This window comes from Quercus robur, chromosome 8 (assembly GCF_932294415.1).
Source record: "Quercus robur chromosome 8, dhQueRobu3.1, whole genome shotgun sequence".
NCBI lineage: Eukaryota > Viridiplantae > Streptophyta > Magnoliopsida > Fagales > Fagaceae > Quercus > Quercus robur.
The window spans coordinates 53256936-53271279 of NC_065541.1; the positions used below are offsets into that span (position 1 = coordinate 53256936).

Here is a 14344-nt window from a genome sequence, read left to right on the forward strand (position 1 = left end):
TAACACAATTTATTTTGCATTTTAATTTTTATTCTTTTTTTACGTTTCCCAACGATAAAGGGAGAAAGCGGAAGGTTGTTGTTGCTCCTAAAAAAAGATAAACAATTTTAAAAAATCACTAAAATTTGATATTTTAATGAAACTAGTTGCTAACCTGTACGATGCACGGGAAACCTATTGACTATGAAAAAAAAATCCAACAATGAAAGAAGAATTTAAATTATCATTTATGCAATGTTGTTGATAGTGCCAAACAGCCTTAAAAATAAACTTATAGATCATAAAAATATAATTATAAATTAATATAGTATTGATAACACACCTGAACTTTAATATGTTTAATATAGAACTCTTGATCTAACTTCAAAATAAATTCTACAAAATAGGATTTTTTTATTTTTAAAATCAAGTTAAGAAAATAGAAAAACTATAATTTCATGAAAGCAATCTTAGAAGAAAGTGAACAAACAATGCTATTTCCATTCAATGACACATATTGAGAGTATATAGGAACAATAACGAAACAACTCAAACTTGTGAGCTACTATGAGTAAAAAAAAAAAAAAACCTTTGTGTAGTAGCCTCAATTGATGGCTATTACATACTGGATCTATTTCAACTGAGTTTCAATTCAAGTGTTTATCTAAAATTTTAAAATTTTCATCAATCTTTGGATTGAATTTTTGCATAACTTGGTTAATTGTATAGTCACCCTATTTCTACCCTTAGACACCATAGTAAACACACAACTATGATTAATTTGTCACAAAAGGTTTATTTTTTTATTTTTTTACAGTCACATTATTTCCACCAAAGTTTTAAATTCCGTTTTAAAGATTGTTCCGAATTAGTTGCTGGAACGGAATATTTTGGTATCGGTGTGTGCCAGTGCAACATTTTAGGATTACGCACCAGGTATATATTTAAATATATATATATATATATATATATATATATATAAAATAAAATTACTATTATTTATTATTATTAAGCTAAATTTTTTTAATTGATTTCTTCAAAAAAAAAGTTTAAAAAATTATTATATATAAAATTCTAATGAAGGAACATTCAAAAATAAATATGCTATTATTGTAAATAAGCAAGCATAAAAGGGTATTTGTAAAACATGCAACTTTCCTGGAAACTTTCCAAAAATTCATCATTCCCAAGCACGTGACTCACCGCTCCATATCTCCTCGGCCACTACCCTTCTTCCTTTCTTATTTTTACTTTTTCATTATCACAGAACCTTTTCAAACTCTCTCCTCATCTTTTTTCACCTTCCTTTAATTTAGAGTCTTTAGCCAGAACTCTAACCTTCTTGCCAAATCACAATAGTGTTGAGTACCTCACAACAATCAGACCTACTCATTCCCCATGATCAACTGAGATCAAGTACACGGAATCGAGCAAATCAGCAAATAAGGCTAGCTTTTTATTTTGGCCTAGAAAGAGTATTTTGGCCAAAATGCCAAACTTTTTTTTTTTTTTTTTTTCCCCTCTTAGAAGATGTGGGTGGTTTTGGTTTGTATTGGGCTTGTGGTATAAAGGGAGATGGGAATGAAAGGAAGCAGAAAGGTCGATCGTGATAGATGAGTGGTGGGGGAATGGCAGAGAGCTATATTGGGTTTGGCTGTGAATCTGCGTTTTAGAGGAAGGAGAAAGCTATATTGGGTTTGGCTGTGGATCTGCATTTTGGAGGAAGAAAAGGCAGAGCATCGTGAAAGGGAAAGGCAGAGCATCAAGATTTAGAAAAGTTTTATTACGTTTTTTGTTTTTTTGTTTTTTTTTTAAATTGTGCTGATGTGGAAAATTGCAAGAGCTTCAAAGGTTTCAGTTTTATATATATATATATATATATATATAGATGTATGGAAAATTGATAATGTGATGACCCATTTCAACCCGCTTAATATTAAGCAGGTTGGGTAGACATAAATTCATTCTATTTAACCCGCTTAAAAAAACACCAAATTAATATTGTTATAAATTTAATACAAACTTATAACATCAAAATAACATCAAAGTTCAAAATAATATCAAATACTTAAAACACATAGTCCAAAAATTCAAAATAATATCAAAGCACTTAATAATTATTAAGACCTTAACATATACAGTACCACTCATCTAGAAATAAGTTCTTTGTATCCCAAAATAAGTGCATATACTTCAACCCAAAATCAAAATAACATAGTTCTATATGAAGGTTTAGAGATTAAGGGTTTGTAAAGTTTCAATTTACAATTATATCACTTCTAAGTTTTTGTAATTATTCACTTTTCTTTTTAAATTTAAAATATAGGTTAGATATAAAAAGTTATTTGACAAATTTAAAATAAAAACAAAATTTTATTTGTTATAGAACAAGTTAAACGGATTGTGTTAAATGAGTCATTTCGAGTTGACACGAATAAATTGATATGTCAAACATGTCAATTGAACTACATATAAACTCATCCCATCTCCACCAAAATAAATTTTTTTAATTATTATTACTATACCCCCCTCAGCCTTGAAATTCTTGTTCCACCCATGCCTACATGTTTCACAACGAAATCTCCCACTGCACCAGCCATTTTATTATGGCATAGTTGCTTCCAATATACCTGCCTTAATTAATGAAATAAATAATATAATATAATATAATAAATGAAAACAGAGAGAGAGGGAGTTCTTTTTTTTTTCTTCCCTTCCTTTTATTTTTATTTTTTTTTATCTATAAAAGAACCCCACTTCGAACTAGATAAGATGAGTATTGCAACGATCATTACTGATAGGAAAAACCTTTGGAACAAGAGAGCATAAAAAACAAAGGCTTTTTTCTGTTATCTACCCCCACCCAAAAAAATTAAAAAAAAAAAAATGTGGGTGTGTCAAAGAATCAGTTTCTGATTAAATTATTAACAGAAAAATTGAAGAATTTAATCAATAAAGCAGAGCAAGATTAGCATTATGAAGCGTTTTTGCCTTCTTGAGGTGCTGGAGCTGTCCAATACTGCTTGACTGCCAATAAAATCTTCTCTCTCTGATGGGGTCCCATTTCATGGTCTACAATTCTGCTATCCCATTGCATTGCATCTAATGTGCTCTTTATTTTTACCAAGTAATCTACATCATCTCTGAATATCACACTACCTTCTGGCCTTAAAATCCGATCCATCTCTAAAAGAATATCTTCCATATCACATCTGCAACACAATTAATTTAGTGACCAATTTACAATTCCATAATGTCAAGTAATTGATGTGCAATGATATAAATAAATATATAGTTTAAGGTCTAATCTCCAAGAAAAATACTATTATTAAGCTAATGTTACCTGTCTTTGTAGAGGCTAAAAACTGAATCAGCATGGATGAAGTCATAAGTACGCGGGTACGTGGACATGGCCTCGCACCTAAGAGAAGACAAGTTATTAGCAGTAATTCTTGCTTGCCAATTACGATGGAGCAGAGGATAGAGTTATTAGCAACAATTACTGAATATAATAACAAACTTCTAGTTAAAATTTTATAATGCAGATAGTTTAACTATGTAATGCAAATTCAATTTGGTGAGGTAGGAGAAATTTTTTAATATAATGTTAAGGACAACTTTTTATCAGATATAATTGAACTAATATCACTTTCACTTGAGTCTTATATTGAGTACTAATATCACTTTTATTATACATAAATCATAGAGAAATGCTATGTCTACAACATTTCTACAACATTTTTACAACAAATCCTAAGTGGCAAGTTGTTACTGGTTGTTTTTATTGGGGCAAAAAAGTAATCTTAGTGTTAGTTTTAAATTTGAACCAATAACAACTAACCACCCATGATTTGTTGTAAAAATGTTGTAGACGTAGCATCTCTCTAAATCATAACGGGTCATATAAACAATTGTGAAAAATATATATACAGTGAAAGATAGGGTTTCCTTAAAGATACTGAAATTGTTATTTGTGAAAAGGTTGGTTGTCTTGGTATTTAAAACAAAACAACAATGATCCTCTTGGAAGTTTCCAGAAAAGTAAACACAACAATCAAGGATTGCTATCGAATTTCCTTTTGCTTTTTGCAGTCGTTTATGTTCTACCTAAAGTATCACACTTCACACATTAGTTTAATAAGCAAAATAAAGCTACTTTCTGAGAAACTTCTTTTATAAGTGCCTTTTAATTGAACTATTGGATAACCTTAATAATTAGAGAGAAAAAAGCATACCAATTTTGATATGTTCCAATCAATCCACGTTCATAGATGACTCCAAGGGTATTGATCTCAGCCTCAACCGGTACAATGTTCATAACCCACACTGGATCATCAACTAGTGCAGCTGCAAATCCTCCTAAGTAAGAATTCATATCCAGCAAGTTACGGTACCTGCCAGGCTCAGCTAGTTGATAGTCCAAGGTCTTATAATGTGCTACTCTGTTTTTCCATAGCTCTGTATTTTCTGTGAAAGTCTCAGCTGTAATTCCCTTCAAAGTTCCTTCACTAATCCTTGGTGGAATTGAAGTTAGCCTTTCTGGCCATTTTGCTAATGTCCCACCTGACACTTTTTTAATGTCAGAAACTTCAGGAAGTGGGGTCAAACATTTATCCATTTTAGTGTACCTGCAAAAGGAGCGGATGATATTAAACTCATAGGAACAGAGAAAATAATGATTCAATTAGTGCATTAAAAATTTCTTTCAAGTTAAGACTTTAAAGTTGCAATCTTTGAAGCTACCAACCAAACAATTAAACAAAGAATGGTGATGGAGTAAAGGTCAAGGCATAAGAAAAGCACCAATACAACAAAAAGTTTAGGGGGTGGTTGGATATGCCAACTTAAGAAAAGCTGCATTTCAAATCAACAAACAGTTAGCTAAGAACGACATCTAATTCCCACTGCCTTTACCACTCAATCGGTTTTGGTATCACTGCTAAAGTGTTCTCTAGCAGTGAGAAGAACCTGCTTTAGCCATTTACTTGAAGATCCTACAAAAAGCAGATTTCAATGGGGCAACCAATAATTAATATTTATTTACAACTAGAAGTCAATCATATATTTTATTTCCTCAAAAACTCAAAAGAAATCAACCAAAAATCAACAATCAAGCTTAGTCCTAAAATTTTAGGGTCAACTATGCATCCTTAACAAATTAATTAGGGTTGACCACATGTATAGCGGACACTCCAACGTGAATATGTAGTAAAACTATTCATAATAGAGTGACTAAATATTAGTCTGGTCATTAACTTACCAAAACTCTCCCATTTTTTTAGGCTTAGAACCCGACATTAATTGAAAAAGAACAAAAATAACACATTAAAATTAAAAGAGCCACATTATTACCAGGCCTTGTCTGGATCCTGTGCCTGGCAGAATTGTGGTTTCTTGAAAACCTTCCTATTGATCTTGCAATGGATATGATTAGTGGGTTTCTGCCAAATAGCAAGGTCATCCTTCTGTTTTAGTTTTTTCCAGCATAGACTTTTTGCTACATTCTCAATACCAGTCTGCTCTGCCTTAAGATCTTGTTGTGTTCTGTTCCAGCCTTTCCAGTGTTTCTCCCAGTTTATTGGTGGCCCAGACAGAATCCAATACCCACCAGGACGTAAAATTCGATCAACTTCAATTAAATAAAGCCCATCTGCACATCCATAATTAAAAAAATTTACAAGCAAGAAAAAAAAATCCAAATACTAAATGGGGAAATAGTGTAGTTCAGGTAGAAATGAAGAACTTGGGATTACCGTACTGGCCCCAAGGAATGAGGCAACGTGAGCAGTGAGCCATGTCAAAGGCTCTTGAAGGATAAGGAAGCCTAATTGAAGCAAGAACTCCAATCAATGCTGGTACTCCTCGTTCAAGAGCAAATTGGACCTGAGCTTCATGCGTATCTCTTGGTGCAAATGACACTGTCACAATGTTACGTGAAAGAAGATATGCTCCCCAACTAGCAACCTGATTAATTTTTAGGCCAAAAAAAAAAAAATGTCATTCATGGGTTTTTTTTAGGTGAATCTAATTATTTAAACAAAAATTAATCACAAGCAAAAGTCATGACTAGTGTGGTTAACGACCTTGATTAAAATATAACTTAAACATGTGGGAAAGTTGAAATTGGTTACAAAGTAACTTGTGAATTAAGAGTGAATGGATGGAGCAGTTACAAAACGCTATGATTATGAGAAGGTTGAGTAATATAATTAAAGACCATATTAATAAAGATATATTATTAATATTATGACATTGTGCGTTGAACAAACCAATTTGGTTGGCTCTTTTGTTAGTGCAAGTGTCTTTCCACCAATTAAGAAAAATTAAAGTAAATAAATTTAGGTTTTTCAAGAATTATTATACTTTACTTCAAATAGAAGAATTTATAATTTATTTGTGAAACAAATTCCAAAGTTTCTTGTCCTATGAAAAAAAGAATTAAAAAAAAAAAAAAAAAAACATAAAATTGATTTTCAGTATCTGTCTTTGACAGGCAAATTCTACCAAACTTCTAGTAGTGAGCTTGGCACAGTACAAAGAAATGGGATTTGATTAGGATTTACCTAAATTACATGGAGCGTCTAAAACATGAATATACACCTAGTTTTGAAAATCCATTGCACCTATCTTACATTTCCTTAAAATAAGCTAATCTCATTAAATACTAGTTTAGCATTGATTCTATCAAAAAAAAAAACATTGACGAAATTTATTTACTTTTTTTTTTTTTTTTTTTTTTTTGAGATGACGAAATTTATTTACTAATTTGTCTCTTGATTTTCTTTTATTAACCTTTAAGAGTCCAGCAATATATTAAACCTTTTATTACCTAACCAAAATTAAAAAATAAAAACTTTACGAGACCAGTCTAGCAATGACAATTGGACCCATATCCATCGAATAAAAACACAGCAGAATTAAATTTATATATAAATAAATGAGATCAACATTTAAAACAAAAAATTTGAGAGAAAATGGGGATTAATTAATATCTTTGAGGATTTATCTTTTTTAATGGGACATAACTTTAAAAATAAAAATAAATAAATAAATCCATAGACTTACTGAACAGTGTAAAAGATGCCGCGTTAAATCATCACAATATTTAAATATTACTAAAATAACCAGAGAAATTTATATAAAATCCATAACCTTTATTATTTTATTATTCACAAAAATTAGAATCAAGGAAAAATCTGAATTCTTCATATCCCATCAACAAAAAGAATTGCTTTTTGTGCACTCCATTGCTTTTTATTTAAGACCTTCTTTAATACTATTCTACAAGTATAGAAAAAGTTTAAACAAGGAAACAAATAAATTCAATAATTCATTCCAACTCAATTTTCCTTTTTCATAACCTACTTTCCATCTTTTCGATCCTTTCTTATTTCAAAATCAAAATTCACATTAAACAAAAAGAAGAAGAAGAATTTTCTCACATGCAAGGCTAAAACAATTTTTGTTTAACAATCTAAGAGCTCATTTGGTAATGTTATTCTAGTAACGTTGTTTGTATTTTTTTAAAATAAATATGGATAAAAAATATATATAAAAGTATATATAATATTGTTCAAAAACTGAAAATTATTATTCAAAATTCTATATCAAACGCCCCTAATATTCTATGAAGTTGTTGTCACTTGTCAGAAACCGGTAGAGCAGCCGGTTCATAAAGTCAAAAAAACTCATAAAACCATGAAGATTTCTTTTTCCTTTCATAAAACGATGACTATGAGTCATTGACCACTGTTACTCATAAAACAATGACTATGAGTCATTGACCTCTGTTACTGCAAAAAAATTGAATCAACCACTCGTATATACACAAATACATATATTCATACATATATACACACTCATATAATGAAACTTTAATAAAAGAAAACTAATCTTTAATGAAAGAAACGTAATGGGGAATGAGAATTGTACGTACCCCGCAACCAGTATCAATGGCGGTTCTTATAGAACCATCTTTGAGATTAATCAACCTGGAAATATCATCAATGTACGCATCAGCACCGTTGGGGAACATGGTCCCACCGCCAGGGAACTTGAACCGGTCTTTCTCGAACCGGACCCAATTCTGTTTCTTCTTCTCGAACGTTAACCATTTATGGGGCACGTTAGCGTACCAAACGTTTTCTCTGCTCTCAGGCCAGTGAAACGGCGCCGTGTAGCCATGCGGGGCTGAGACGCGACACTTGAGAACCTCGTTGGGTTCAGGGCAGTGTCTCTCTCGATATATCAACATGTTTCTGTCGAACTTCAGGGACCTTTTGGCGTCCTCGCATGGCGTGTACTCTGAGAGTTTGGGATCGCAGGGTGGGAGGTGGAGGACACGCGCCGCCGTGGGTGGTGGGTCTGCGGCCATGTGGTGGGCCCTGAAGTCGAGTGTGACGGCGGCGGATCTTGTGGCGATGAGGGGTTGGAGGGAACATTGGGTCGCGGCGCCGGCGGAGGAGGAGGAGGTGATGGGGATGGGGATGATGGTGGAGTGGGTCCAGATTCCGATGAGGTAGAAGAAGGAACAGAGGACGGCTATGAAGGTGAGGCAATAAAGATTGGCTCTTTGGGTGTTGAAGAACCAGAGATGGTACAGTGGGTTTGGACAAGCCATCGAGACCAAATTTACCAAACCAAACCCCTCTATGTGAGAGAGAGAGAGAGAGAGAGAGAGAGAGTAGCGTACGACTCTGTGTTTGTGTCTGTGACAAATATATATATAGAGAGAGAGAAAATGAGAGAGACGACTTACCAATTGAATTTTCCATGCTTTGATTTTATTTTGTTTTTTTCTTTTTGGAAATTACATAAAGAGGATTTAAGTTTATACCATTTTCTAGATTACATACCAAATATTTCAGGTTCAGGTTATCAATTTAAGTCTTGAAAAAAGTATTATACTCTGTTTGTTTTGTTGAGTGTTCGTTTTCATTGTGAAATCTAATCAAATCTGAAAAGATTTAAAGATTTTACTTTGATCTTAAAATCTTTTGTAAAATTTTGTATAACGTTTTACTAAAAAGAACTTGGTAAAATATTTTACAAAGACATAAAGCAATTTTTCCTCACATCTAGTGACTAGGCCACTAGTTCAGCACTGGTCTAGTGGGTTAAGCTGACAATTCGACTGATAGAGTTGCTGATGGTGGTTGAGAGACTAATTTTGGTGGTTTGTGCTTTAAAAATTTTACATTAGGCCAAACACAAGTATATTTTCAAATGTTGAAAATATTTTACAGCAAAAACAAACAAAGCGTTAAATTTGTGACTTCACTTCTATTTAAAACATTAATAAAATGGAAAAAAGTAAAAAAAAAATGATTTATTAAATTTTACATTTCATATAGGATTATTCAAAAATCAATTTTAAAAAGGATAGAAAGAGACATCCCTATTTAGAAAAATAAATGTTTGCTTAGAGTAAGAAAGTGATTGCCAAAAAATTAAAATGGATTATATAGGTGAAATACAAATTTTTTTCAATCTTTTTTTTCTCACTATTTGTTAGTGCTCAAAATAATGGAAATTAATAATAAAAATGGACATGGGGCTTCAAAATGAAACAATTTTAAAAATTTAGAACGTTAATTGAGAAAATTAAGACCTGAAGACCTAATCTGAAATAAGATACAACGGTTAAACTTTTTATATGATTTTTTTGTGTGTAAAAATACACTTTACACCCTATAACTGCAATCAATTGTCATTAGTCCACCAAATTTAAAAATTGTCATTTCAGTTCAACTTTGATCAATTGTCATTTTAGTCCACCAAGTTTATAAAACATCATTTGCCAAGTTCAAAAATTGTCAATTTTTTATTTATTTAAATAAAGTAATAAAATTATTTCTTAACGTTGAAAATGTGAAAAAAAAAAAAATTGTTTTAAGAGAGTTAACGAGACCATTTTGACAATAATAGATGGAAGAACTAAAATGACCATACCAACAAAGTTGATAAACTAAAATGACAAATTTTTATATTAAACTAATTAAAATAACAATAGAAATTCTATGCATACAACAAAATTTCACAACGCCATTATTCTTATTGTAATATATTTCAATCTAACATTTTATTATTTTATTTTAACATATGAATATAAAAGATTCACACATCAACTGTTGTCACAATATTGCGAAAATATCAATTGGAACTACTGATAATTATATAATTTTTTTCATTATTATTATTATTAGCGTTGATGTGGGTTTGTGCCTTTGTCATAAAAGAGGTCGTTGGTGAGAAACACGCGAGGACGCGGTTGGCTCGTGAAATTCAATTGAATAGAAACACAAGACAAGAGGGTAGGCTCTTCCACGAGCGGGTATGTCTGAATTTTTTTATTTTTTTGAGAATCGGGTATATCTGAAATTAATGCACCGAAATTACGACTTTTTAAGGTATCAGAATATTATTATCCTATACAACTCTCTGACACCTCTCTCTCTCTCTAACATCTCTCTTTCACTTTATTATTTGAGAAGAAGAAGAAAAATGGTTAACTTGGTGCTGAATTCAACAAAAATCTATGTCTTTTACGCAAGCGTAAGCAAAGCGGCACGCTGCATGATAAGGCTTGACCCCCAATCAATCAAGCTCACATGTTGGCCATTAATTCTAGTTCACGTCAGTCCTAGTTTTGGTGAAATACATCAACCTCGAACAAATTGTAATGGGCAACAGAACACTTTCGAGAACTATCAATAATGAGACTTGAGAGTATTGGCCCACTTCACACATCTTTTCAATATTAATCATTACTATGGAAAAAAAAAAAAAATTCACCCCCTTTCTAAGTTTCAGTGAGCGAAAAAGGCAACACGTTATTATAAAAACTAGCAATAAATGGATTCACTTCTATAATCACAGAAGATTAGCACAATTGACTGCGGACCATGTCTTGTAAAAGCATATGAGTTATGACACTAGTTTGAATCTCTCCTCTCCAGCCCTTTGGAATCAAAACTTACTTATAAGCAATTATGTATTCGATTATGTATTAATTTTCAAAACTAATATATACCTTTTTTTTTCTCAAAAAAAATATATATATACCTTTTTTTCTTTTTGGTTATAAGTTGGATTAGTTTCCCTTCAGTAATTAAATATACCTTGCAGGGCATAAAAAATTGGTGCTTGTTTGAGAAAGTTTACTTTTATTGACTTATTGGACGTAAGGAATAAATTGAAAAGAGTACAATTGCACCCACAAAAAGTAAATCTTTACAAAATTATACATAAGTTAAATAATTTTTTTTTTAAATGACAAATATGCTCTTAAGAAAAAAATACATTAAAATACTTTTTTTAAATCATAACAATGATCATAGAGAGAGATAATTCTTAGTTAAGTTATAGAATGTACCCTTAATTTATCCCTTTATCACATAAATCCCCCAAAAATTATAAAATTACAGTGAGTTGAACCTCACAGTTATTATTATTATTATTATTATTTGTTAACGTGGGTGTCCAAAGTTCTTTAAGAAAAAATTCCTTAAAAGTGGTTTCAAGATACTAACAATAAATTTTAAATTATAAACTTGCTCATTTTTAAGGAGTATAAAGTACTATTAGATTACAAGGCCAATTATATTTGAACAATAGAATTGAAGATTCAACATAATCGTATGAAATATTTTTAATTGGTAAAATATTCTTTTAAAGAAGCAACAAGTGTAGAGTGTAAAAAAAAAAAAAAACATCCTTTTTTAAGAGCAATGAATAAAATTGAGCAAGGAATATAATCTTCTTATAAAAAAGTGAATGAAATTATTGCTTTATCTTGAGATGATACTTAACTTGATCAATATACCTCACTGAAAAACATTTTGATTAATCATGGATGATATAATTATAAGTCATCCTAGCTAGATTGTTCTTTTAAGAAATTATTTGTCAATGTTATCCATGAGGATTCCGCAAATGGCTAATCATCAAAATTTTCAATTAGCTACTTAGTTAGTTAAGGATTAAGAACATGTAAAAAATTTCACACATGACTTAATTCTTGAAATATATATTGAATTAGATAGCCAATTATATGGGCCAAAGAGATTAAAGCTATCTCCTATGAATAACAAAGCTGTATTTCACAATAGGCATTGAATGAAAAAACAACCTAATTGCTCCTTAGTACACTTCTTTCTCTCTTAATACTTTTTTGGGGGTGACTATCTCGAATATAGTCAAATATCATGTAATTTCCATCCAATTTCATACACTTTTTATCCCTCTCATCAATTTGCATACAATTTTCATTCATCCCCACTCTCATATTATCTATTGTAGAGAAGGGATAAAACTATTCAAATCCTCTAAAAACAATACCCATTTCTATATCATATGTGATATATTTTACCAAGAGTTTAATTAGTAAGAGTTACGATTATATGAAAAAAAGATGTTACACTAGAAGTGCTAGGTAATTATGACTCAACAAAAGATAAGTTTATCATTGGCCACACCTTCTCCCCTATCCATTTGCATTAATATGGACATACAAAAGGTCGAAAGCCATACCCACCTAAAAATTGTTGCTTACCAATAAGTAGGAAATAAGAGATTTGAACACAAAAATTATTTCATGTAAGAACCAACTATCAGAAGACCTTAAGTGCTTACTAGTTTAGAAATTCATGTATCTTTAACTTTTTTTTTTTTTTTTTTGTTTTGTTTTTTACATTCAAACTCTTTAAGTATTTAACTATTTTCTTTGAATACAGTTTTTTTTTTTTTTTTTTTTTTTGTGGGTAAAATTTGAATACAGTTTTTTTTAGAGAGAATTTGAATATGGTTTAATCTTTCATCTTACTTAGGGCTGTACAAATCAGCCGCCCACCCGCTCGGACCCCAACCTAGATCCACCTAATCCAATAGTTCTGGTGGTCAGAGTCGAGTCCTAATGTCAAAAACTCGACGCCAGCGGGTCGGTTTTGGATCTCTTCCTCTAAAACTTGTGAAACCTAACCCGCCCAAAGGCCATTAACCCCAACCATTTTTTCCAGATTTTTGGCCACTTTTTCACTTAAATTCGTCAATTTCTGGCATAATAAACACCGGATATGGCTGAACGAGTGATTTCTCCACATGATTTGGCAGAAATCTCGCCAGATCCAACGAGATCTCACCAAATGTTGGATGAATCTGGCAAGATCTCATTGGATCTAGTGAGATCTCGCCACATTTTGGCAAATTCCAATGATTATCGGTTTCACCCGAAACTAACAACCACCCACTGGTAACCCGAACCGACAAACCTGTTACTATTACTGGTTGGAAAACCACCCCCATGATCTTGTATGGGTTGGTTACGGGTTAGGCAAAAACCCATGGATAGTTATAATCATACCCATACCAAATTAAGCACATATTAAAGTATACTTTAATAATTTTATATCTATTTTAATAAGGATTTAAGTCACTCTTATTCCTAAAGTATAATCAATTAATACTCATTCTGTCCCAATTTGTTTGTTCTGTTTAAAAAGTCAAACTTTTTAAGGAAATATCATTTATTGTCTTGTCTATTTTATAAAAATATATAAGTTTTCAAAGCTACCCTTAAGTAAATTTATTAGTTTTTTTTTTTTTTTTAAGAGTTAATCTTAATGAATCAGTGCCCTAATTAGATTGATTTAAAAAAAAATATTTGTTAGTTTTCTTTTCAAATAATTTTGAAAATAAAGTAAGGATATAATAGGAATATTAGTAAATTAATAATTTCTATTTTTAGAAACAGAATAATATTTTAGGACATCTCAAAATAGAATAGAAGACAAACAAATTGAGATAGACTGATTAATAAATATTGACTTTTACTGTTTTCCAATATAGCTGAAATTAACGCCTTTTTTTTAACGGACACCTGTGACCTAACGTCACAGCAAAGATAAACCTAAAAATCAATTTTCTTAATTTCGCCCATACTCGTACACGTCAGTCCATTGAATGAGATAAACCTTTTTTTTTTTTTTTGGTTAAAAAATGAGATAAACCTATCATTTAACAAAGACGCAGTTACGTCCTGAAACTCAGCCACAGACAATTTGTGACTTGTGAGTTGTGAGTCTTGTGACAATATCATCCACGATTTTTTTTTTTTTTTTTTTTTTTGAGAAAGTATTATGTACAGTTTTCAGTATACAAATTACAAAGTTATAACTAAAATTTTGAAAGCTATTCGATAAAAATTGACAGATATAAATTGATGGGCCTAGATGGCCACATCTAATATTGCAAATTTATTGAGACAAAGAGAAGTGTTATTATTGCATTCAGAAAGCAAAAACGTTTAATATTTCGCTAGAGTTTTATTGATTTGACGAGGAAGGAGTATATGGGGTAGTGTTTTTTA

At 31.2% G+C, this 14344-nt stretch overlaps 1 protein-coding gene across 1 annotated transcript; it reads right to left on the reverse strand.

The window, feature by feature from the left end:
- Nucleotides 1–2743: 2743 nt before the first annotated feature.
- On the reverse strand, nucleotides 2744–8674 carry LOC126697004 (probable methyltransferase PMT16). The gene is made up of 6 exons (XM_050393792.1): nucleotides 7916–8674; nucleotides 5733–5943; nucleotides 5332–5629; nucleotides 4215–4607; nucleotides 3323–3400; nucleotides 2744–3191 (listed from the first exon to the last, which is right to left on the reverse strand). Exons 1-6 carry the CDS (start codon nucleotides 8597–8599, stop codon nucleotides 2954–2956), a joined length of 1902 nt encoding a protein of 633 aa, XP_050249749.1. The 5' UTR covers nucleotides 8600–8674; the 3' UTR covers nucleotides 2744–2953.
- Between the last annotated feature and the right edge of the window lie 5670 nt (nucleotides 8675–14344).

What these genes read in the sequence shown, in the direction of transcription:
- LOC126697004 (XM_050393792.1), bottom strand. Translation starts at nt 8,599, where the DNA reads ATGGCTTGTCCAAACCCACTGTACCATCTCTGGTTCTTCAACACCCAA. An exon ending in CCATTGATACTGGTTGCGGG is followed by an intron (nt 5,944 to 7,915) that starts GTACGTACAATT and finishes AAAATTAATCAG; the next exon opens with GTTGCTAGTTGGGGAGCATA. An exon ending in ATTGGAACATATCAAAATTG is followed by an intron (nt 3,401 to 4,214) that starts GTATGCTTTTTT and finishes GTCTTCTCTTAG; the next exon opens with GTGCGAGGCCATGTCCACGT.